Source organism: Myotis daubentonii, chromosome 1 (assembly GCF_963259705.1).
Source record: "Myotis daubentonii chromosome 1, mMyoDau2.1, whole genome shotgun sequence".
NCBI lineage: Eukaryota > Metazoa > Chordata > Mammalia > Chiroptera > Vespertilionidae > Myotis > Myotis daubentonii.
This window is the reverse complement of record NC_081840.1, coordinates 66,327,030-66,354,110: the sequence shown is the minus strand read 5'-3', so window position 1 is coordinate 66,354,110 and position 27,081 is coordinate 66,327,030. Positions and strand designations below refer to the sequence as shown.

The 27,081-nt window shown below is 40.7% G+C and overlaps 1 protein-coding gene across 1 annotated transcript in view; it reads left to right on the top strand.

Moving 5' to 3' along the window:
• Positions 1-27,081, top strand: part of CHP1 (calcineurin like EF-hand protein 1) — a 49,827-nt gene that overhangs the window by 16,576 nt on the left and 6,170 nt on the right. Inside the window, exons 3-5 of the mRNA XM_059659386.1 lie at positions 8,316-8,396; positions 15,843-15,970; positions 25,339-25,400. Of these exons, the coding sequence (XP_059515369.1) occupies positions 8,316-8,396; positions 15,843-15,970; positions 25,339-25,400 (271 nt within the window). The remainder of the gene's footprint in view (positions 1-8,315; positions 8,397-15,842; positions 15,971-25,338; positions 25,401-27,081) is intronic.

Genomic DNA, 27,081 nt, shown 5'->3' with positions numbered 1-27,081 from the left:
TTGCTGTTTACTCCAACTCCCCTTAGTTTGGGTGGCCATTGTTCTGGTCCTAAGAATGTATGTACATTTGAGAATTTCAGCTCTCTGCTTGAATTTTCCCACAGTCCTTTCCCAAAAATATTAGCTTTATGAGGTTGACCCGTAGCAATCCAAGATGGTTAGGTTGTTTTATATTTCCCAATACAATCCATAATCCTAGGGTACATCATTTTATGTTTATTAATATTACATAAGATGTTCAATATTTTAGTCTGGAGCAGTGATTCTCAACTAAGAGCTATTTTGCCCCTGGGTGGCAAAATGTCTGGAGACATTTTTAATTGTCATGACTGAGAAATGCTGCTCTTGTCTAGTGGGTAGAGGCCAGGAACGCTGTTAAACATCCTATAGTGCACAGGACATCCTCCCACAACAAATAATTATTCTGCTCTAAATATCAAAAGTGCCACTGGTCTAGAGTAAGTATATGATCTCAGAGTAATGTAATGCTGTATCATTTCATATTTGTAATTGTCATATCAAAGTCAAATGAAAAAAATACCTCCTTACCACTACCTCCCAACCTAACTCTCAGTACAGTACAACCTTTTGTTACTGTTGTTCCTGTTTTGATTGACTGTATAGAATGAAGCTGTTTGCCTTTCTGGTGGCTGGCAGAAAGCAGTTTAGTACTTCTTTGGGAGGCTTCTCGTATGGATGTGGGATATAGCATGAAAGGGGAAGGAATATAGTTGCTAAGCCTTTGTACATATTCTCATAGCTCTTCTGCCTGAGGATATGTCCAAAGGCTTAGCAACTATATTCCTAGGGTTATGTTTGTTCAAGGCAAAATCTGCCTTTACTAGACGCTGGGATTGACCAAAACCATGCTGCACAGTCATTAAATCAATGACTATGGAATACCTACCATGTGCAAAGATCACACTAAGTGCTTTTTCTTAATTGAGGCAAAAATACATATAAAATTTACCATTCTAAAGTGTACAATCTAGTGGCATTAAGTATGTTCACAATGTTGTGTAACCATAACCACTATCTAGTGCCGGGAGCCAGTCCATGCTTGCTGTTTCAAGGGACCTGGCATATATGGCATACTGTTCTTAATATGTTTGCTCACCTTCTTGGTACTATGTGTTTTAACCAAGGTCTCTGAGAAAGGTTGTTTCCCCAGGTAGGGATTTTCCCCTGAAGTTAGGGAGGGAATAAAACCACTTAACTAAGTGCCAGGCGGGTAATTAATCACTTTAACTAGGAACAATCATGCTTAAGCTACATAATCTTTACTCCCTGGAATGGAGATAAGAAACGCCCTAACCTTTGTAATAGAGATTGATAGGATTGGAATCAACTGGTATAAATACAGATGTAACAAGACAGAACTCAGGAGACAGAACTCAGAAGACAGAACCTACACGGAGCCTAGAGACAGAAGAGCTTCGCTGGAGAGAACATGGCAAAAGATCCTGGACAGAAACTGGCCTCAGAACCTAGAGACAGAACCTAGCGAGAGAACATGGCAAAAGATCCTGGACTGAACCTGACTACAGAAATTGGCAAGAGAACCTGACTAGAACCTGATGACTGAACCTGGCTGGAGAACCTAGCGAGGGAACATGTACACAGAACCTGGCTGGAGATCCTAAGCAGAACCTCTCTGGAGATCGAGACCAGAACTTGGCTGGAGATCCTGGCTAGGCTGCTGATCAACTGAACGCTGTCTCCGTGTCATTCCTTCTTCGCCGACTCCGTCCACACCTTTGGGGACCCCTGGACCTGCTGGGGTTGGACCCTGGCAATCTAGTTCTAGAACATTTTCATCACAGATGGAAACCCCTTACCTATTAAGCAGTCTACTTCCCATTCCTCTGGCAACCACTAATCTACTTTCTTCCTCTCTCTGGACATCTACACTAATAAAAAGAGAAACATGGTAATTGGCGTACGACCGCTACCCTTCCCATTGGCTAATCAGGGCAATATGCAAATTAACTGCTAGCCAAGATGGCGGCCGGCAGCCAGGCAGCTTGAAACTAACATGAGGCTTGCTTGCTTCAGTGACGGAGGACTCCTCAACGTTCCCCGCCTGCCGCTGCAGGCCTCTGAGCCTGCAGTTTCAAACATTGTAATAAATATAGACGCTAAGCTAAACAAAACCCCAGAAACCAGCTTTCAGCCAGCTGGGATCTCAGAGCTGGAGTTGATACAGAGTTTCGAGAACCGAAACAAACCAGATACCTGCTTTCAGGAGCGGAGGCCTAAGAGCTGGAGCCTCAGAGCTAAAGCTGGCCCAGAATAAAAAAGAAAAAGAAAAAAAGGAGCAGTTGGGAGCTTCAGTCCCAGCCTGAAAACAGCCCTCAGCCCCTCACCCAGACTGGCCAGGCACCCCAGTGGGGACCCCCACCCTGATCCAGGACACCCTTCAGGGCAAACCAGCCGGCCCCCACCCGTGCACCAGGCCTCTATTCTATATAGTAAAAGGGTAATATGCCTCCCAGCACTGGGATCAGTGGAGCTGAGAGGCCTCCCGGCACCGGGATCAGTGTGACAGGGGGCAGCGCCCAAACCCCCTGATCGCCCTGTGGCTCTGTGTGTGACAGGGGGCAGGGCCACAACCTCCCTATCGGCCCTGCTCTGTTCGTGACAGGTGAAGGCGCCCCAACCCCCTGATCGGCCCTGCTCTGTGGGTGATAGAGGGCGGTCCCCCAACCCCCTGATGGGCCCTGCCCTGAGTGTGACAGTGGCGGCGCCCCAACCCCCTGATCGGCCCTGCTCTGTGGGTGATAGAGGGCGGCGCCCCAACCCCCTGATCCGCCCTGCTCTGTGTGTGACAGGGGGTGGTGCCCCAACTCCCCTATCGGCCCTACTCTGTGCGTGACAGGGGGGAGCTCCCCACCCCCCTGATGGGCCCTGCTCTGTGCGTGACAGGGTACGGAGCCCAACCCCCCTGATGGGCCCTGCTGTGTGTGTGACAGGGGGCAGCACCCCAACCCCTTGATTGGCCCTGCTCTGTGCGTGACGGGGGGTGGCGCCACAACCTCCCCATCGACCCTGCCTTGAGTGTGACGGGGCAGTGCCCCAACCCCCCAATCGGCCCTACCCTGAGCATGACTGAGGGTGGCATCGCAACCTCCCGATCCGCCCTGCTCTGTGCATGACAGAGGGCGGCGCCCCAACTCCCCAATAGGCCCTGCTCTGAGCCCAACCAGGGGCTGCACCTAGGGATTGGGCCTGCCCTCTGCCACCCAGGAGCAGGCCTAAGCCAGCAGGTCGTTATCTCCCGAGGGGTCCCAGACTGCGAGAGGGCACAGGCCGGGCTAAGGGACCCCCCCCCCCCGAGTGCACAAATTTTTGTGCACCGGGCCTCTAGTTTTATATAATACTAGAGGCCTGGTGCATGGATTCAGGGTCCCTGAGTGGTCCCAGATTGCAAGAGGGCACAGGCCAGGCCAAGGGACCCCACTGGTGCATGGTTGGGCCAGGGAGGGGCCGTGGGAGGGCTCCAGAGCATGTCTGGCCCATCTCGCTCAGTCTCGATCGGCTGGACCCCAGCAGCAAGCTGACCCACCGGTCTGAGCGTCTTGCTCCCTGGTGGTCAGTGCACATCATAGTGACTGGTAGAACCAATGGTTGGACACTTAGCATATTAGGCTTTTATTACATAGGATATGGAATCATACAGTATTTGGCCTTTTGTAACTGGCTTCTTTCAATTAGCATGATGTTTATATATATATACAAAAATATGTATTTTATATGTATATATTGTATATATGGTGTGAGGTAAGAGTGAAACATTATTTTTTTGTGCATGGATGTCCACCTGGCCCAGCACCATTTGTTGAAGAGACTATGTAAATTTGCACTTAAAAAATAAACCAGACAGGAAATCTCTACTTTTTTTCCATTTAGCTCCAATACTTGAATAATTCACTTGGGATTACATCTTCCTCATAAATTTAGGTTTAACCACTAAGATATAGATTCAAATTAGTTATGAGTCGACCTGGACAGTGTTGTTCAATGGTTAGAGTGTTGGCCCGAGCACCTCATATTGGTATATCACGGGATATAAATATACACTGTAACCTCACAAATGTTACTTTCTTCAGCTGCCATTATATTGGGTGGAATATACCACTGCTATTGAAATTGGTCTTTCTGAAAAGGGAGTGGAGTCCGGTAAGGGATCCTGAATTGGTCTTTTGTAGGGCAGATCAAGATGAGAGCTCAGTCAATATCTGAATATAAAGATATTTTCTTGTCATAGCCGTTTTGACTCAGTGGATAGCACATCAGCCTGTGGACTGAAGGGTCCTGGGTTCAATTCCGGTCAAGGGCACATGCCTTAGTCCCTGGTAGGGGGTGTGCAGGAGGCAGCTGATCATTGATTCTCTCATCATTGATGTTTCTATCTCTCCCTTCCTCTCTAAAATCAATAAAAATTGTTTGTTTTTAAAAAGATGGTTTCTTTGTTTAAATACCCTCTGTGCTGATCTAGTCCATGGTCTTAGAAGTCAAAATAATGATTACCCTTTGGGGAGGGGAACAGGTAGAGACAAAGGGAGCATCTGAGTACTGGTAATATCAATGTTTCTTGACTTGGGTGGCAGTTACAATCTTCACCATGAAAATTCATCATATTGAATGCTTATGATTTGTGCTCTTTTCAATATATATGTTACACTTCAATAAAAGTTTACTTTTAAGCTATCCTCTACTTTGAACAATTTATTATTGCGTCTTTGTCAGATAATACTTTTTCTAAAATAATACCTTGATGAAAAATGTTCCTGGATATTAAAGCCTACAGGTTCAGTTGACAATAGGGGCTTCAATATAGACCAGCTAAACTCTGCAATGAAGTTATTACTGGGAATTGCTAGTTGGCTGTGTTGTTACATATTGCTTAACGATAACCTGTAAATTTTAAGAGATAGTGTCCTAAATGATAGCCATTTATCTGCTTGCACACTAGGACTTTTTGAGGTTCATTTTCTTGTTTGACTTTATCCAGAGGACAGATTTCAACATTCTGGACAAGCACTTTTTCTGTACACAGTGGTATCACAGATGAGAACCATGATGCCTATCTAATTCTCATTCTTTTGGTACATAATCTTTTTTTTCTTCTCTCAAGCTTCATATATCTCCTGTTGATGTTTTAAAATTTCACAGTGATGCACCTTTTTATGGGTTATTTTCTGTTATTCATTGTGAGCTCAGTATTAGGAGAACCTTCACAATCTAAAAATATGTCCTTTTCTGAGAAGTTTTTGTCTTTTCTGGGAAGTTTTCTTCTATTGTGTCTTTGAGGATATCCATTTCTCTCCTTTTTTTTAATTATTAAATTAATCTTTATGGCATTTCTCTTTATTGGACTACCATGACTCAGTTTTCTGGTTGTTTTTTTCCTTTGCTTCCTGAAAGATATCCTTGAATTTATTTTTCAGTCCTTTTATTAACTTTTATAGTCCACAATCATATTTTTAATTTCTAAGAATCTTTTTTGTTCTCTGCCCTCTGCTCTCTCACAGTAGCCTATTTCTGTTTTACCATTGCAAAACTTATCAAATGTCTATTGGGTTACTTATTAGAATCTTTCATTCTAATAATTTTTTCATTCCCTGAATTATTATCTTATTCATCTTAATTCTACTCTTTTGTGCTACTAATTTTCCTAAGATGTCTGGTGAGCCTTGGTTGTCCATTCAGATTTATGAAAAGGCCTGGCTGGATTACTGTAGAAAACTGTTATGGGTTTGTTTGTGGTTTGTGGTTTGTTTTTCTACAGGTATTTCCCTTCTGTACTCTGAAAAGGACCAGTAAGTTGATAGGCCTCACTCTAGGATATGTGGTCAAGGAGCAAGGGGACAGATTTGCAACCCTCTTCCCCAAATAAAAGGATTGTGTTTCTGGGTGGCCAACCTCCCACACTTGGTTGAGGTTTTGCTCAGGTAGATCTTTCAGTTTCTTTCCATAGCAGTGCTCTGTTTGTATATTTTATTTGGAGAAATACCTATTCAAGTCCTCTGCCCATTTTTTTAATTTTAATTTTTATTATTTTTTATTTTTATTATTATTTTTATTATTTTATTATTTTAATTTTAATTTTAAAATTTTATTTAGCTTTTTCAAAACATGTTTTTTCAACTTGAATTGAGATGGTATCAGTGTATGTTTTTTAAGATAATTTTTTAATTTTCAGTTATAGTTGATATACAATATTAGTTTCAGATGTACAACCCAGTGATTAGACATTTATATAACTTACAAAGTGATTATCCCAATAAATCTAATATTCATCTGATGCCATATACAGTTATCACAATATTATTGACTCTATTCCCTATGATATAGTTTATAACCCATGACTATTCTGTAACTATCAATTTGTAATTCTTAATTTATATGTCGAAATGATTTCTGTATCTATGGATCTATTTCTGTTCTGCTTGTTTATTTTGTTTTTTAGATTCCACATATAAGTAAAGTCATATGGCATTTGTCTTTCTCTGTCGGACTTATTTTATTCAGCACAATACCCTGTAGGTCTATCTTAAGCACCAGGTTATATTATGAATGACTTCTGGTTCATTCATTGCTATAAAAAGTATTATCCTAAGAGGTAAAGGAAGATTAGAATCCAGATTATTGTTCCAGAGCTTTGTGCTCAGTCTCCTATTTCTACCTTTGTCACCATCAGATGTACTGGAGATGAGTTTGTTGAATTAAGCACTGTAAATGTTAAACCACAAGGGGAACAGTATTAAAGGCTCCCAGGTAAACAGAAACACTAGCATTTAGTACAAAGAGGGTGAAAGAGTAACTTTTACCTCTGCTGTTAGTAAACATCTTAAAGGCAGGAATCAGATTTGTTGAGTTTATATTTCTTCATATACTATGACCCAGATTTACCAGTTAACATTTTGCCACATAATTCAGTGTGTATTTCCTATAACAAGGACCTTCCCATACCAAAATCAAGAAATTTAGCATTTTGATGCAGTACCATTTTATAATATTTTATATTCTGTATGGTCATATTTCATTTTTACCTATGGTTCCATAATGTCCTTCATAGCAATTTTTCTTCTACTCTAGGATCATGCATTGAGTTTAGTTACATGGCTCATTAGTCTCCTTGGATCTGAAACAATCATTCCTTTCTCTGTCCTTTATGACGTTGGTATTTTTGAAAAGTATAGCGCAGTTATGTTGTAGATAGCTTTATATTGGCACAGAAAATCAATCAAGTTTTCTTTTCGAAATACTTATTGAACATTTTTTGGGAGAACACCTTTCTTTCAAAAAGCTTAATATTGGAGCCTTGGCTGGTTTGGCTTAGTGGATAGAGCATCAGTCTGCGGACTGAAGGGTCCCAGGTTTGATTCCAGTCAACGGCACATACCTGGGTTGCGGGCTCAGTCCTCAGTAGGAGGAGTGCAGGAGGCAGCCAATCAATGATTCTCCCTCATCATTGATGTTTCTATCTCTCTTTCCCTCTCCCTTCCTCTCTGAAATCAATAAAGATTTTTTTTTTAAGTTTAATATTGGAAATAAATGTGCTTTTAGAAAAAGATGTGCTTTAACTTACAGACTTAGATTTAAATCACTGTTCTGCTATTTAGTGGCTTTGTAGCATGGGGCAAGTTACTTTATCTCACTGACTCAACTTCCTCAGTTCTAGAAGGATATAGGTAAAATGTTAGCATTAAGAAATGAGAGAATGTATATAAACAGAGCGGCACAGAATGTGTATACAGTGAGAGGTAACTAATAATACACCAACATAACTTCCAAGTTGTGAGTAGATAACTACTCTTGCCATGTTTGAAGGTTAAATAGTCCTCTCACTCTAGTCTGTAGAAGATAATGGAGGAAAAAACAGACTCAGAGCAAGGAAGTCTGGAAATCAGTTAGTTTGTTACATTTTATTCTTTCCTTGGACTTAAGGATTGCCTAAGAGTTATTTGTATATCATAGTGCTGTAGATCTTCCTGTTCATTCTCCAAACTTAATAACTAAGTACAAAATGGTAATGTTCAAGGAATCATTTACAGGGACAACTGAGTATTTGCTCGTTGGTGGTTTATTGACGTAACCTGTGTGCTGAATTCACTGGAATGTGGCAAAGTTAAATCTGGCTTCTTCCACTCCTAACTTGGTGCAAGAAACACTTGGCAGCTATTAAAGTGCTATTCTTTGCAGTTATTTAGTATAATTTGCCACAGAAATAAATTCCAGAAGGTAATATCCTTGCTAGGAGTTCATGCTAAGGGCCAATGGTCTCTAACTCAAGGTGATTCTCTTGGCAGCCGGGAAGATTTCCAGCGGATTCCAGAACTTGCCATCAACCCATTGGGGGACCGGATCATCAATGCCTTCTTTCCAGAGGGGTGAGTTTCTGCAGTTATTTGGCTTCCTTTCTGAGGTTGATCTGGAATAATGATGTTGGTTGGGTCATCTCAGACCACAATCCTCCTGATTATATTAAACATCCCTAACGTGGTCATATCTAAAATATGCCTTTTCTTCTACCCTCCTCCCTTTTAAAACTTTAAACAGGTATATAAGCCCGTCTTTAAAATTCTGTTTTTAATCCCTGTTTATCTATTTTTTAAATTATTTTTTTAAATCCTCACCTGAGGATGTTTTTTTATTGATTTTTAGAGAGAGATGAAAGGGAAGAGAGAGAAACATCGATATGAGAGAAACATTGACCAGTTGCCTCCCATACATGCCACAACCAAGGATCAAACCAGAAACCTATGTATGTGCTCTGACTTGGAATCAAACCTCCAACTTTTTTAGTATACTGGACAACACTCCAACCAACTGAGCCACCCTGCCAGGGCTAATCCCTGTTTATCTTTGATATAAAACTAAACTCTTTAAAAACTTCATTTGGAAATTATTTCAAATATACAGAAAAGTTGCAAAAATTGAAAATAGTGCAAAGCACACCTGTATATCTTTTACCCAGACACATCTATTATTATATTGTTGTTAACATGTTGCTTCATTTGCATGTACTTTCTGTCTTTCAGTCCAAACCAATAAAAATATAATCAAGACACAGACATAATTATGCATTTTCTAGTAGCCACATTTAAAAGTAAAAATTAGCCCTAGCCGGTTTGGCTTGGTGGATAGAGTGTCGGCCTGCGGACTGAAGGGTCCCAGGTTCAATTCCTGTCAAGGGCACATGCCTGGGTTGTGGGCTCAATCCCCAGTGGGGGGCATCCAGGAGGCAGCCAATCAATGATTCTCTCTCATCATTGATGTTTCTATCTCTCTCTCCCTCTTCCTTCCTCTCTGAAATCAATAAAAATATATTTTAAAAAAAATTAAAAAAGTAAAAATTAACAAGTTAAATGAACTTCAGCAATATATATTTTATTTAATCTAATATATTCAGAGTATCATTCAATATGTAATTAGTATTTTAAAATTATTAATATATCTTAACATTCTTTTTTAACACATTGTTTGCGGGTTGTTTTTATTGCGCGCTAATAGGTGGCGCGGGCCATTTTTGCTAATTTTTTGCGCAAATGGCAACGTTCAGTAAAATTACGATAACTTTAGTTTACGTATTTATACGTTACCCGCATTCTACCGCTAGTCTATAAAAAACATATCCCGCGTCTATAAAATTCGTTTCCCGCATACAATGTGTTAAAATACGTTTTTGAAATTCAGTGTGTAATTTACACTTACAGCACCTACCAAATGCTATAATCATATAAAATATTAGGTAATTTATTCTTTGTTTTCCAGCTTTATTGAAGATATGATTGATATATAACATTGTGTAAGTTTAAGAGATACAACAGTGATTTTATAGATTTTATTGCAAAATGATTACCACAATGACATTAGTTAACATATTCATCACCTCACATAGTTAACTTTTTTGTATGTGGTAAGAACTTTTATAATATACTCTCTTAGCAACTTTCAAATATATAGTATAGGCCGGCATGGTTCAGTGGTTGAGTGCTGACCTATGAACCAGGAGGTCATGGTTCGATTCCCGGTCAGGGAACATGCCCGGGTTGTTGGCTTGATCCCCAGTGGGGTACGTGCAGGAGGCAGCCGATCAATGATTCTCTCTCATCATTGATGTTTCTATCTCTCTCTCCCTCTCCCTTCCTCTCTGAAATCAATAAAAATATATTTTTAAAAAACACAATATAAAACATATAGTATTGTTAACTATAGTCACCATACTGTACATTACAACCCAGAACTTATTCATCTTATTACCATTGCTCATTCCTCCCATTATCTATTTTATCTATAATAATAGAAGTGTAATATGCTAATTAGATCAGACAGCCAAACGACCTTCCTGACGTCATTCCAGATGAAGCCACCAGGGTAGGAGCCAAGGCAGAGGCAGTTAGGGGCAATCAGACAGGCAGGCAGGTAGAGTGGTTAGGGGTGATCAGTCAGGCAGAGTGGTTAGGGGCGATCAGGCAGGCAGGCAAGTGGTTAGGGCGATCAGGCAGGCAAGCAGGTGAGTGCTTAGGAGCCAGCCGTCCTGGATTGTGAGAGGGATGTCCAACTGCCGGTTTAGGCCCAATCCCACTGTGGGTTTGGGCCTAAACCGGCAGTTGGACATCCCCCAAGGGTTCCTGGATTGCGAGACGGTGCAGGCCGGGCTGAGGGGACCCACCTCCCATGCATGAATTTCGTACACCGGGCCTCTAGTTTTAATATATTATTTATATTCCAATTTTATCAGTTCATCCAATAATCTCTTTTATAGCACTTTTGCCCCCTTTAATAACAGAATGCAGTGTGGGTCAGTTGTCATGTATCTTTAGCCTTCTTTAATTTGGAATATTTGCACAGCCTTTGTTTCTTTTTGTGGGTTTTATTTTGTTTTGTTAGTATTTTTTTTACAACATTGACTAAGAATACAGTTGTCCCCACCTCATACGCACTTACTTTCTCAAATATTATGTTTGTCTAATATAAAACTAGGCTGTTGATATGCTTCACTACCTAATACACTGCCTTCAAAGTACTGAGTCAATATTTATTGATTTGATTAGGTACCTTTTCATGAATAAAGTTAGTCATATAATCTTGTTTTAAGTAATCGTTAACAATCTCTTCCTGGTTCCTTGTGGCTTGTCTGTATGACCCAAAGGACTTTAAGAAGTTATGTGGTTGCGAGTTCTTAATAATGAGACTAAGTATCAGTGAGGACACTATCACATAAAATGCCTGGAGAAATTTTAGAACTCTGAATTGAGAGCAAAGGAATTCGCAGGTTGAGAATTTGGATACTCAGTAAATCTGAGTGATAGTCAGAGGAACACTAGCAGCCAATTGATATGAAGGCAGGAATATGAAGACTGAGACCTGCTCTTTCAGATTCATGTTGACCATGAGTAATCTGCTACCCTTCCTCATTTCCCCCCATTTCTCTCCCTGAACTGCCCTGTTTGTTTTAGGTGTGGTTTTTCTACTTCTTCTTTTAGCTCTTGCAGAACATTGAACTTCTCCAGAGAGACCTTTCACAGCTATGTTTCAGATCTTTTGCAGAGAAAAGTAAACTCTATAGAGCCATTTTGCCAACTTTTTTTCAAAGTTCCTCAGGCACCCTTGATTATTTGAAGGAGCAGCTTGTGGAAAGTGTTTTGTAAGGCCAAACCACCTTTGTTGTGACTGCAGTATCGTCCACCATCCTACCCAGGGATCTGCTGCTAAGGACAGTAGGCAGATGTACATGAGGAAGCTGAGGCCCACACTGGGATGCACTGCTGGGCTCTTAGCAGGCTGCACCTCTGCTTCTTGCTCTTTCTAGTAAGATATAAATATCTAGCTTACAAGGTATGTTTTTGTCTAGTCTTATGCAAGTGGATTTTTTTTTTAATTCTCACTTGAGGACATGTTTTATTGATTTTTAGCGAGAGGGGAAGGTATGGGAGAGAGAGAGAAACATTGATGCAAGAGAGACATCTATCGGTTGCCTCCTATTACGTGCCCGGGGATCAAACATGCAACCCAGGTATGTGCCCTGACTGGGAATCGAATCCACAACCTTTCAGTATACAGGATGATGCTCCAACCAACTGAGCCACACTAGCCAGAGCTGGAATCTTTTTTTAAAACAATGTGATTTGAGCTCTGGCTGGTGTGGCTCTGTTGGTTGAGTGTCGTCCCGTGCACTGAAAGGTCGCCAGGTCAATTGGTCAGGGCACATGTCTGGGTTGCAGGTTCAATCCCTGGTCAAGGGTATGTGTGGGAGTCATTCGATGGATGTTTCTCCTTCTTTCCTCTCTCAAGAAAAATCAATTAAAAAAACATATTAAAAGAATGAGATTTGCCCCATAGGTGTGGCTCAGTTGGTTGAATGTCATCCAATGCATGCACCGGGAGTTTGATTCCCAGTTAGGGTACGTACCAGGGTTGTAACGGGTTTCATCCCCAGAGGGGGCCATACAGGAGGAAGCAGACCAGTGTTTCTATTTGAAAGTGGAACATTGGTATATAGTCAATTTTTTATTGTTGTTATTAATCCTCACCTGAGGATATTTTTCCATTGATTTTTAGAGAGAGTGCAAGGGATGGGGAGAAGACAGAGAGAGACACATCAATTGGTTGCCTCCTGCATGCCCCCCCAACCAGGGCCAGGGATCGAGCCTGCAACCAAGGTAGGTACCCTTGACCAGAATCGAACCCAATTACCTTCAGTCTATGAGCCGACACTATCCACTGAGCCAAACGGGCTAGGGTGGTATTTAGTTACTTTTAACTCAGAGACATTATGGCAATAAAATATGTACTTATTAACCTGTTTGTTCTGGCATATAACTCATATCTTATTTCATATTACTTGATTCCTCAGATTTTACTTTTTTAAAATATATTTTTTATTGATTTTAGAGAGGAAGGAAGAGGGAGGGAGAGAGAGAGAAACATCAATGAGAGAGAATCATTGATTGGTTGTCTCCTGCAAGCTCCCCACTGGGGATGGAGCCAGCAACCCCAGCATGTGCCCTTGACTGGAATCAAACCTGAGACCCTTCAGTTTGCATGCTGATGCTCTATCCACTGAGCCAAAACAGGGCAGATCTTACATTTTTTACAAGATACTGCTCCATTAGTAGTATAGCTACTTTTAAGAACTAAAGGTTATTCTTTAGAACAGTGGTTGCCAACCAGTGGTCTGTGGACCACTGGTGGTCCTTGAGGTCCAAAAGGTTGGCGACGCTGGTTTAAGGAAACCTTTGGAGCAGCGGTCGCCAGTCGGTGGTTTAGAAGGTTGTACCTTTAGCAGGTCTCTGATCTGTATGTCTATAAAGACCTTCCATGCTTCATCTGACCAATGAGACACACAAAGACTGGCATTTATTCTTAGGAACCCGGCAACTGTTCTTTCCAGTACTGCCCTAAGCAAATAACTATGTCACATGGGACATTCTTTTTTAATATTAAAGAACATTCTTCATTTATTCAAATTTTAGAATTATTTCTTAAAGGATTATTGAGTGGTCTGCAGTACAATAAAAATGTTTTTCTCTGATTACCAAAAAAAAAGCTTTTTATACAAAAAGGTCTTTCAAAACATTGTATGATGAAAAATGAGGAGGTAAGGGTGATCTATCCAATTATGAGGGAATAATAGAATCATGATACAGACACACAATTATGCTTTTATATTTATACTAGAGGCCCAATGCACGAAAATTCGTGCAAGCGTAGGCCTTCCTTCCCCCAGCTGCCAGCTCCTGCTTCCCTCTGGCACCCAGGATCCAGGCTTTTCTCCTTCAGCCGCAGGCAGGCACCCAGGACCCGGGCTGGCTTCCCCCGGGCCACCCACAGCCCCGGCTTCGTCAGGAAGGACGTCTGGAAGACATCCAGTCTAATTAGCATATTACCCTTTTGTTATTATAGAAGATTCATTGGAGACATGCTTAAAAGTTTTAAAGAGCAAGATACAATAGAAACAGACTCATACATACAAAGAACAGACTGATGGTTGACGGGGGGGGGGGGGGTTGGAGGACTGTGTGACAAAGGTGAAGGTATTAAGAACTACAAAATGGTAAAAAAAAAAAAAAAAAAAAAAAAAGAACTACAAAATGGTAGTTATAAAATAGTCATGGAGATGTAAAGTATAGCATAGGGAATAAAGTCAATAATATTGTAATAATTACAGGGTGAGGCAAAAGTAAGTTTATATTGTAAGTGAAACAGACTTTATTGTTTATTAATTGTTATATTTTCTATACAAGCAACTGTAAACCTACTTTTGCCCCACTGTGTGTATGGTGCCAGCTGGTTACTGGAGATATCAGGGAGAACACTTTGTAAAGTATATGATTGTCTAACCACTATGCGTACACCTCAAACTAATTCAAAAGAATATTGAATGTAAACTGTAATTGAAAAATAAAAGAAAGTAAATAAATAGCCCTGCTCTATGTAGTTCAGTGGTTAAGAGCATCAGCCCAGGCATTGAAGGCTCACAGGTTGGATTCCGGTCCAAAGGCTTGTGCCTGGGTTGTAGGTTTGATCCTTGACACTGGTTGGGGCACTGTGGGAGGCAACTAATCAATGTGTCTCACATTGATGTTTCTCTCTCTCTCTCTCTCTCTCTCTCTCTCTCTCTCTCTCTCTCTCTCTCTCCCTCTCTCCCTCTCTCCCTCTCTCCCTCTCTCCCTCTCTCCCTCTCTCCCAGCCTCCCTTTATACCTGCCTCCCTCCCTTTCATTCTCTAAAAATCAGTGGAAAAAAATAATCACTTGTGCAGTGTGTTCACAATTATCCAAACAACATAGAAAAATTACTGGAAGAAAATTTATTAATGATGGTTGTAATTGATTGGTAGAGCTAGGACTGTTTTTTTTTTTTCTTTCTACTTTGCCCCCCCCCCCAAATTTCCAAAAATGTATTTATTGCTTTTATAACTAAGTAACATTTATTTTAAAAATAGCTTTTCCAACCCTAACTGGTTTGGCTCAGTGGATAGAACGTGGGCCTGCAGACTGAAGGCGGTCCCAGGTTCCATTCCAGTCAAGGTCACATGCCTGGGTTGCGGGCTTGATTCCCAGTAGGGGGTGTGCAGAAGGCAGCCAATCTATGATTCTCTCTCATCATTGATGTTTCTCTCTCTCTCCCTCTTTCTTCCTCTCTGAAATCAATAAAAACACCTTTTAAAAAAATATTTTTTAAAAAAAGCTTTTTCATGGTATGCCTTAACCTTAAAATATCACTAGGTATATGTGACAACAGAGGAGACATAGGAGGTGGTTGGAAGTCATTCAGTTGAAATGACCACCTTGCTGCTTGCTGCAGATTCCAAAGCAGTGAGTTTGTTTTTAAATATATATATTTTGCCCTAACTGGTTTGGCTCAGTGGATATAGCGTTGGCCTGCAGACTGAGGGGTCCCAGGATCGATTCCAGTCAAGGGCATGTACCTTGGTTGCGGACACATCCCCAGTAGGGGGTGTGCAGGAGGCAGCTGATCAATGTTTCTCTCTCATTGATGTTTCTAACTCTCTATTCCTCTCCCTTCCTCTCTGTAAAAAAATCAAAATATATTTTTAAAATATATTATTATTATTATTATTATTATTTCAGAGAGGAAGGATGAGGGAGTGAGAGATAGAAACATCAATGCCCACCTCACAAGGTTAAGGTGAGACTTAAATGAAGATATTATATGAACACTAAAGTACTAGTATTGTGCATGTGGAAAGAGACCTCGTTGGATGGAATTTCTTGCCACTTTAGCTTAAGCTGTTGCTAATAAATTGAATTCATAAGAAATTATCACCCTGATTGACATGGTGTTCTGTTTGTTATATTTCCCAATCAGAGAGGACCAGGTAAACTTTCGTGGATTCATGAGAACTTTGGCTCATTTCCGACCCATTGAGGATAATGAAAAGAGTAAAGATGTGAATGGACCAGAACCACTCAACAGCCGAAGCAACAAACTACACTGTAAGGAGCTAAAGTCTTCTGGTTTAAAACATTTGTTTTCCATTTCTTCCAAATTATTTACTCATTCGTTTATTTAACAAACATAAGAGTATAGTGATTAAGAGCTCAGACCCTGGAACTAAACTGGCTGGGTTTGAATCCCAGCTCTGCCATTTTTTGACCATGTGATTTTGAGCAAGTTATTCAAACTCTTTGGGCCTCGGTTTCCTCTTTTGTAAAGAGGAATATTAAAGGATTTCACCTAGGGATGTTTGTGAGGATTAAGTGAGTTAGCATATGTCAAGTACTTCAAATAGTGCCTGGCAATGAGTTAGCTACTAATATTACTTATAAATCATAGAATACCTATTGTGTACCAGGAACTGTAGTAAGTGCTAGGGTGACAACAGTGAAAAAGATTTAGCCACGTCTACGGCCCTGAATGCACCTGATCTCTGATCTTAGACGCTAAGCAGTGTCAGGCCTGGTTAGTGCTGGGATGGGAAAAAGACCCAGGCCCACCTGTAAGGAATGACAATCCTCAGCTCATCTTAGAGTTTGATAGGTATTAGATATGACTCAAGTGGGAGCGGACAGCGGGTTTGTGCAAGATTAAATTTTGTCCCCATGCCTTTTGCCTCCTTTCCTTGGATGTTTGTTAGATTTCCCTCTGTCCTTGTTGGTTCATGTATAATATTGCCCAATCTCTTACAAAACTTCTCTAAGAAATTAAAATGTAATTTCTCTTTTCATTTAACACAGTCACAGTTGGGATTGAAATTGTATTGAATTGATTGAATTCAAGCTTCTCTTCAAGGATGCACAGTGGTATACAGAGAGGTCTGTGAAAAGACTTTTTAATATTGAAACAAATATAGATGAAGTATAGACTATCATGCCAAATGTACATATATTTTTTAAATGGTGTGTAAGACTTAAACTTTTTATTTGTGGCCCTTGGCCCATACCCTGGTCTCCCTGTCTATAGGATAGGAGTATGAGTTCACTCCTTTATTCAGGAAAAGGGTTTAAGAAGCACTGAAATAAGTATTGTTGTATAGGGTAGGGAAATTTTTTTAACCAAAATAATGAAATACTGTTCTTCTGTACATAAGGTCATGTACCTTAATGAAAAGCACAACACTTAAATATAAACAAAACTAGATATAGAAGAAAATAGAACTCTAATGATTTTTGATCAAATTTACTGGATACTGTATTGGTGAATTTTAATTGCTTCTTTCAAGACTAAATACTGTCTGAGACTAAATGAAGCCACCATGCACTGCAACTGTCTGGCCTGCAGCATCCCTACCCCCCGCCCCTCCAAACCTCCAACCACCACCATCAGAGTAATATAATGTTAGGCTTTGAGTAGGGAAATGTATCCTAATGAGACTAGTGGTAATCCCACTCTGTACTAAAGAGAACACATCTTGGGAACCATATTTTAGTTTGGATTCTGGAGATATACTAGAGCAGTGGTTCTCAACCTTCTGGCCCTTTAAATACAGTTCCTCATGTTGTGACCCAACCATAAAATTATTTTCATTGCTACTTCATAACTGTAATGTTGCTACTGTTATGAATTTTAATGTAAATATCTGATATGCAGGATGGTCTTAGGCAACCCCTGTGAAAGGGTCATTTGACCGCCAAAGGGGTCACGATCCACAGGTTGAGAATCGTTGTACTAGAGCATCTATACTAATAATCTATACTAATAAAAGGGTAATATGCTAATTAGACCAGACATTCTTCTGTACAAGGCCATGGTGGCAGGGGCCAAGGCAGAGGCGCTTAGTAGCAACCAGGCCAGCAGGGGTGAGAAGTTAGGGGCGACCAGGTTGGCAGGAGAAGGCAGTTAGGTGCGACCAGGCAGGCAGGCAGAGTGGTTAGGGGCAATCAGGCAGGCAGGCAGGTGAGCGGTTAGGAGCCAGCAGTCCTAGATTGTGAGAGGGATGTCCAAGATTGGAGAGGGTGCAGGCTAGGTTGAGAGTCACCCCACCCCCCCTGCCCAATGCACAAATTTAGTGTACCGGGGCTCTAGTATATATAGAAAGCAACTAGAAGTTTGAAGGCACTGACAACTACATGAATCATTATCATAAGGAAGAGTCCTTTTATTGTGGTAAGAAACACATAACAAAATTTACCATCTTAAATATTTTTAAGTGTACAGTTTAGTAATGTTAAATATACTCACATTATTGTGAAACATATCTCCAGAACTTTTTATTTTGCAAAGCTGAAACTCTGTGCTCACTAAATTCCCCTTTTCCCCCCATAAAAAGATTTTGAAAGAAGTGGGCATAAAGTCAGAAGAAGGAAAGACTGGGTTAGAGATTTTTCTTCAAATATATGAAAGTTTATGGTGTGGAGAAGAATTTATGCAATGAGGACATGGATATAGTTCAGTTCAACAGAAGGAAGAATTTTTAAAAGAGAGATACTCATGTATGGATCGGACTGTCTCAGAAAAAGTAGTAATTCCCTGTTTAAGGAAAAAAGGGCATGGCCCTGTCTGGGTAGCTCAGTTGGTTAGAGCATCATCCCGATATGCCAAGGTTGTGGGTTCCCTGGTCAGGGCACATATAAGAATCAACTTAATGAGCCCTAACCAGTTTGGCTCAGTGGATAGAGCGTCAGCCTGTGGACTCAAAGGTCCCAGGTTCGATTCCGGTCAAGGGCACGTACCTTGGTTACGGGCACATCCCCAGTGGGGAGTGTGCAGGAGGTAGCTGATCGATGTTTCTCTCATCGATGTTTCTGGCTCTCTATCCCTCTCCCTTCCTCTCTGTAGAAAACCAATAAAATATATTTAAAAAAAAAAAAGAATCAACTAATGAATGCATAAATAAGTGGAACAACAAATCAGTCTCTCTCTGCCCCTTCCTCTCAAATTAAATAATTAAAAATTAAAATAAGCCAGACACTAAAGGATAAATATTGTTTAAATACTCTTATATGAGGTTCCTAGAGTAGTCAACTCCATAGAGAGAAAGTTGTCAGGGGCTGGGGTTGGGGGGAGATGGAAGTTAATGTTTAATGAGTTAGAGTTTCAGTTGGGAGAACTGAAAAAGTTCTAGAGATGGATCATGGTGATGGTTATACTAAAATGTGAAAATACTTAACTAATCTTACAAAGGGTCAAAATGGTAAATTTTATGTATATTTTATTTAAAAGAAGAATAAACAGTGATTAAAAGGTAAAGGTTTGACTGAGATCATTGGTTTGGTCTTCATTAAGCAAATGTATGAGTAATTACTATGTGCAAAGCACTATTTTAGGCCCAGGATATAATGATGCATAAATCAGATTAGGTTTTTGCTTTCATAGAGCTTATGATCTAATATGGGAGACAGACTATGGAAAAAGACAAATGAATAAACAAGATTAAGAGCATGGCAAGTTCTATGAAGGAAATGAATAAGGTGAGATTAGAAAGTGTTAGGGGGCTGTCATAATTTTCGAATGAGTGGTCAGTGAACTCTTTGAGGAAATTGAAATATGAGCTAAGACTGAGCTGACCATGTGAAGAACAGGAGAGCTCTAGGCAAAGGGAACAGTTGGTTTAATTAGTACTTGGTGTGTTCAGAGAACGAAGAAGCATTATCAAGAAAGAAGTGAGTGGTACGGGAGGAGGGTAGAGAGGTGATGGCAAATAAATGGCATTGATTGAGCTCTTACTGTGTGTCAGACACTATTTAAAGTGCCTTTCATGGCTCTCCTCCCAGGAGCTCATGCCTTTCCCTTTCCTCTTCCCTTCCCTGCCCCAGGCATGTTACCATTAGCTAAAAAACAACAACAATAAAGTGCCTTCCCTGTGCTAACTCATTCAGTCTTCAGAACCCTATGAGGTGGATTCTGTTCTTATTGTGCACCCTTCAGGCAACTGAGTCACAATGTTAATCACAGAGCCAGGATTTAGGGGAGCCAGAGTCTTAACCCTGTGTTGTTTAGCACTGAGGAGCTCAGGCAAGAGGTCTGAACTGGAGCTGCATGTTTGGGAGCATTCAGAATTAGGTGGCATTTGAAGCCGTGGAACTGGAGATTCCAGAAGCCTGCTTTGGAGACGAGAGTCTGAGTCATGGACCAAGAATCAGGAAAGGGAGAGTAGAAAAGGAAAGAGAGAACCTAACAAAATGGCTCAGTCAGTTGTGCATTTGACCGTTCATTATCTTGAGGAAAGTGTTTCCTCTGTTTCAAGGCCAGAGCTGACTGACAGGAATCCAAGTCACTTGAAAAATAACTACTTGTTGCTGCAGTTTTTTCTAAAACGTCCTACTGGGTGATCTCTTCAGTTACTCCTCTGCTGGTGTCTTAGTCTGCTCAGGCTGCTGTAACAAGATACCATTGCTGGGTGACGAAAGTAACAGACATTTCTCACAGTTACATTTCTCATAGTTCTGGAGTCTGGGAAGTCTGAGATCAGGGTGCCACATGGTCAGGTTCCCGATGAAGGCCCTCTACTGGTTCACAAACAGTCATCTTCTTACTATATCCTCACATAGAGAGGATGGTAGAGACAAAAAGAGAGAGAAAGACATCTATCTCCTTCCATCATGAGGGCCCCACCCTCATGATATAATCTAACCCTAATTATCTCCAAAGGCTCTACCTCCTAATAGTATTGCATTGGGGGTTAAGACTTCAACATGAATTTGTGGGGACACAAATCTTTACTCCATGGCAGTTGGGTTTCAAAATAAGCAGTTCAATACAAAAACCAACAAATTTATAAAATCTGCTCAACCTGCCTGACTGGTGTGGCTCCGAGATTGAGCATCGACCCATAAGCCAGGAGGTCATGGTTCAATTCCCAGTCAGGGCACATGCCCTGATTATGGGCTCAATCCCCAATAGGGGGCATGCAGGAGGCAGCCAATCAATGATTCTCCCTCATCATTGATGTTTCTATCTCTCTCCCTTTCTCTTTCTGAAATCAGTAAAAACATTAAAGATGCTCAACTTCACTGGCTATAAGGGAAATGCAAATCAAAACTACGAGATACCATCTCATACTTGTTAGAATTGCTGTTATCAATAAGACAAGAAATAACAAGTGTTAGAGAGGATGTGGAGAAAATGGAACCCTCATATACTCCTAGTGGGAAAGTAAACTCGTACAGCCACTATGGAAAACAGTGTGAAGGTTCCTCAAAAAAATAAGAATAGACCACATGATTTAGCAGTCCCTCTTTGGGGCATCAACCTGAAAATTTTGGAAACATTTATTTGTAAAGATATATATATCCCTCTTTTGGTGCAGCATTATTCATGGTAGCCAAAAAATGGAAACAACCTAAGTATCCTTTGATGGATGATTGGATAAAGATATGGTACATATATACAATGGAGTACTACTCAGCTATAAGAAAGGATGAAATACTACCATTTGCAACAACATGAATGGATCTTGAAAGTATACTAAGCAAATTAAGTCAGATGGAAAAGGACAAGAACCACATGAGTTCACTCATATGTGGGATATAAAACAGAAAGCAGTAAGCAAACAATTCATAGACACAGGCAGCAATCTGGTGGTTACCAGAAAAGGAGGAGGGTGGGGGAAGAATGAAGAGAGTCAAGTAAATGGTCACAGAAGGAGACTATGCTTTGGGTGGTAAGCACACAATGCGGTACGCAGATGGTATGTTACAGAATTGCATGCCTGAAACTTATATAATGTTATTAACCAGTCACCCCAATTAATTTTAAAAAAGAGTTAGCAGTTCAGGCTTCTGTAAATACTTTAGCAGAAAGGCATGTATATTCCAGTTACCCAATTAAGAAATGCAGAAATAGATATTAAAGGGTTATATACCAAACAGGTTCCCATCCCAAAATCATCCTGAAGATAGCTTAGTAGATAACACATTTTATCCTATTTCTGAAAGGTGACAACATATTCAGAAGTGTGTGTGTTTAGTTTAGGGAATATATTAAACATACATTTCTGCAGGAACACTTACAATCTTTGTCTCCTTTCCCTTAAACTCTAAACCAGTGATGGCGAACCTTTTGAGTTCGGCGTGTCAGCATTTTGAAAAACCCTAACTTAACTCTGGTGCCGTGTCACATATAGAAGTTTTTTGATATTTGCAACTATAGTAAAACAAAGATTTATATTTTTGATATTTATTTTATATATTTAAATGCCATTTAACAAAGAAAAATCAACCAAAAAAATGAGTTCGCGTGTCACCTCTGACACGCATGTCATAGGTTCGCCATCACTGCTCTATACCATCTAAGCATATAAATTTTCAAATTTAGTAAAGATAGTTATTCAACTAACCAAATTAAGAACAGACAACATCAGAGAAAATCTTGCCCCTCCAGAATTCTAATATGTACCTTACAAAGAGTAAATTAGATTTTTTTAAAAATTTTACTTTGACTTTTATTTTTTAAATTTATTTTTATTGATTTCAGAGGGAGAGAGAGATAGAAACATCAGTGATGAGAGAAAATCATTGATCGGCTGCCTCCTGCAGTGCACCTACAGGAATTGAGCCCACAACCCAGGCATGTGCCCTGACTGGGAATTGAACTGTGACCTACTGGCTCACAGGTCAACGCTCAACCACTGAACAACATTGGCCAGAGTACTTTGACTTTTAGAGAACTCACTCCTTTAGGGGTGTGTGATATATAACCTTTTAAAACATATACTTTTTTATTGATTTTAGAGAGAGGGAGAAAGAGAGAGAAACATCAATGAGGGGGAATCATCGATCAGCTGCCTCCTGCATGCCCCCTACTGGGGATCAAGCCCACAACCCTTGGAATTGAAGTGTGACTTCGTGGTTCATGGGTCAATGCTCAGCCATGTGCTCATGTTTTTGTACCTAGTGCTAGCTCTGCCTGGAATGCCACTCTTTGTCAGACTTGTTCAGATGTTATTGAATCAGAAAGGCATATCTGCTACTTGCTTTGTCCCCCTAAATTTCAGATATATGATAGCACTTAGCATATATTAAAGTAAGTAATGCGGCCCAGCCTATGTGGCTCAGTGCTTGGCAGCCACCTTTGAACCAGGATGTCACGGTTCAATTCCCAGTCAGGGCATATGCAGGCTCAATCTCAAGTAGGGGCTGTGCAGGATCAGTGATTCTCTTTCATCATTGATGTTTCTATATTTCCCTCACCTTCACCCTTCCTCTCTGAAATCAATAAAAATATATTTTTAAAAAATAAAGTAAGAAGTGCATGTTGCTCTCCACTAGATCATGAGTTTCTAAAGACAAGCACTAAATCTGTGTGTCTTAATAACTCTGGAGCCCTAGCTGGTTTGGCTCAGTGGCTAGAGCGTTTGCCTGAGGACTGAAGGGTCCCGGGTTCAATTCCCATTTGGGGACACATGTCTGGGTTGCGGGCTCAATCCCCAGTGGGGGGCGAGCAGGAGGCAGCCAATCAATGATTCTCATCAATGATGTTTCTATCTCTCTCCCTCTCCCTTCCTCTCTGAAATCAATAAAAAAAAAATTAAATAAAAATAAACACTGAGCCCTAACCGGTTTGGCTCAGTGGATAGAGCATCGGCCTGCGGACTGAAGGGTCCCAGGTTCGATTCCGGGCAAGGGCATGTACCTTGGTTGCAGGCACATCCCCAATAAGGAGTGTGCAGGAGGCAGGTGATCGATGTTTCTCTCTCATCGATGTTTCTAACACTCTATCCCTCTCCCTTCCTCTCTGTAAAAAATCAATAAAATATATTAAAAAATAAAATAAAATAAAAAATAAACACTGAGTGTCTTAAAAAATAATAACTCTGGAGCATTGGATTTTGGCCTTTTAGTATTCATAGCACTCTACTGAAAACCAAAAATCTTAGTGGCATACTTGAAGTGATTCAAAGCCTCAAAACGGAGGCAGTCACTTCCTCAGTGTGAGGATTTCTCACAGTGCCTATAAAATCATTCATTGTTGGCGCTCTCCCTCCCAGGAGCATGCCCTTGTCTTTCCCTGCCCCTCCCCCCACTCACATTACCATTAGCTTCCTCACTCCCAATCTCCGAGTGCCATTCCTTTACCTCTATAACTTGTTCCCTAACCCATTTCTTCTAGGAACCCAATAAATGTTCTCTTACAGTAAAAAAAATATCATCCATCATTATCACACTACTAGAGGCCCGAGGCACGAAAATTTGTGCAAGAGTAGGCCGCCCTTCCCCCTTGCTGCCAGCACCAGCTTCCCTCTGGGACCCAGGCTGCTTCTCTCCGGCCCCAGCTTCGTCAGGAAGGACGTCCGGAAGATGTCCGGTCTGATGAGCATATTACCCTTTTATTGTTATAGAAGATTCGTTTGGTAGCCCTTCAGCACTATAGCTGAATGATTTTTTGCTCTTCTGAATTCTCTTATATAGCCTACTTTCTGGAATATTTACATCTTATTAAAAAGAAATATGATAAGGTCAGAAGACCATCAAATTCTTGGCATTTTTATTTGAAACTGAAGCTCTTTACCTACAGAATTCCAAGTAGTAGAAAATTATTTGACATTTGCTCAAATTTGCCAAAGTGACCGTTTTCCCAGGGCAGTATTTGGTGTAGCCAGCCATTTGGTAGCTATATGGCTCTGATTGTTGGCTCCCCCTGAGCAGTGCATAGTATACTTGATGGATTGTGTGAGATGACCTAATTTACAGAATCACTTATGGGTGGTGGTTTGTTTTATGTGTTGTTGTTTTCTAATATATATTATTGATTTCTGAGAGGAAGGGTGAAGGAGAGAGAGATAGAAACATCAATGATAAGAGAGAATCATCAACCCTGCACTTCCCCTACTGGGGATTGAGCCTGCAACCCAGGGATGTGCCCTCACCAGGAATGGAACCGTGATCTCCTGCTTCATCGGTGGACACTCAACCACTGAGCCACACCGGCCAGGCTGGGTGGTGGTTTTTTTAAATTCTAAGATAAGAAAAAGGACATTTGTCCCGGTCTGGTTGCTCAGTGGTTAGAGCATAGGTTTAATCAGGGTGCATGTGGGAGGCAACCAATTAATGTGTGTCTCTCATATCAATGTTTCTTTCTCTCTCCCTCCCACTCTCTGTAAAAAGTGATAGGAAACATATTTTCCAGTGAGGATTAACAACAAAAGAAAAAGGACATTTTGACTTTTTTTAAGTTTTCTGTTTTGTTCCAGGAGGGTTCCATGTTTCATCAAAACTAAGATGCCATCAATTATGAGATGTATCTCAATTTCTTAACTGTTACAATTTACAATGTCTTTAAAAGCTCTACAAGTAATAGCAGTGGCTCTTGGAAAAACTATTAATTCACGTTCAGTTTTCTGTCTAGTGTCCTTTACATATTTAGTTTCTTGAGAAGGGGAAAAACATTACTGAATTTCCACTAACTTCTTATTTTTCCCTACCAGTTGCTTTTCGACTATATGATTTGGATAAAGATGACAAAATCTCCCGAGATGAGCTGTTACAGGTATGTGGAGAGCTCCCATGCACATGGAGAGCTTGTATTTGGGCCCTGCCTGCTTATTCATGTGGGCAGGAATTATCTTTCCTTCAGGAAGCATTTACTTAACACCTGCTGTGTGCAGTTCTATCCTGCATATAAGGGAGAGCACATAATTTGGGGAAACTTGAAATGGCTCATTGATTTCTCAAAGACAAATGTCTCTATTTAAAAGGTAACTCAGTTTGCCCTGGCCACTGTTGCTAAGTGTTTGGAGCATAAGCCCCACACCTAAGATTCTCGGGTTCGATTCCCTGTCAAGGGCCTGCACCTGGGTGGCAGGTTCGATCCCTGGCCCTAATCAATGTGTCTCTTTCATATTGATGTTCTCTATTTCTCTCTCTCCCTCCCTATCCTTTGCCCCTCCTTCCCTTTCTCCCCCCTCCTTTCTCTAAAAATCAATGAAAAAAAATATTCTTGGATGAGGATTAATCAACTTCCCCCCACCCTCCTCCCCCCAAAAAAGGGTAAACTAAATGTCTTTTAGGTGCTGACTGGCAGAACTAAAATATGTGAGATGAATTAGATTAAAATGTTCTGTTAGTGTCCAGTCAGTTTATTGGCAGCTGGGTAATTCTGATGACACTTGGATAATTACCGCTATTTCATCTGTCCTTGACATAAGAGTCAAGGACCTGCTGCTGGGTTGGTTACACCAAGCTGATTGCTCATTGTCCTTTGTTGCTCCCCTGTCCTCTACCAGCAGTGACTGGCATTTCATCCTATTAGTCATTGCCCTTCTATTCTTCCTCTCCCCCTTCCTCGAAATACGAGTTTAGAAGGAGAGAAAATTCTTCCCTTTTGTATTTTTATTTATAAGCCTGGAGGACGCTAGGAGGCTAACACATTCAGGACTTTCTGTGGGGAAATATCTCTGTTTGAAGAGACACCTAAAAAGGAAAGTGGTTTTCATTCAAACCAAAGTAAATCTGAATTTATTCAGTGTTTTGAGAACTCTCTAAATTAAGATTACTCAGGCTAGATTAAACCAACTCAAGATATTCCTTCATTTCTATGTCTGAACAAAAACTGAAACGGTCTACCTTTCAGGAGGGTTGATTTCTTTTCTATTATTAGGATTTAAAAAGCCTGAGGCAGGGAGTGGGGAGGAGATCATGTGGCCAGAGTGCCAGTCAGTGCCCTTAGAATATTAGTTAGGCCTGAAATGCCTTTAAGATATATATGCTCATGGACTGTTGAGGTGAACTAGTTTTATCCTAGCAAGAAGAGGATATAAACATTTTACCAAAATGAGGAGAAAAAATTTACCTTTCTAGACTGCTATTTCTAAAACATTTGGTGGCATGCAGTTCGTAACTACTCAGTGGATGTTAAAAAGTCTGTGGTCAGTTTATCCTAAGGAAAGGAAGAGTGGTCATGGTTTCCTGGTATGATGTTTTTAAAATATATCTTTTGTTGATTTCAGAGAGGGAGAGAGAGATAGAAACTTCAATGATGAGAGAGAATCATTGATTAGCTGCCTTCTGCATGACCCCCACTAGGGAGGGAGCCTGCAACACAGGCATTCCTGACCCGGAATCGAACTGTGACCTCCTATTTCATAGGTCAGCATTCAACCACTGAGCCATGCCAGCTGGGCCTGGTATGATCTTTTTAAAAGTCCTGGTTTAACTTTTGGGAGATGGAA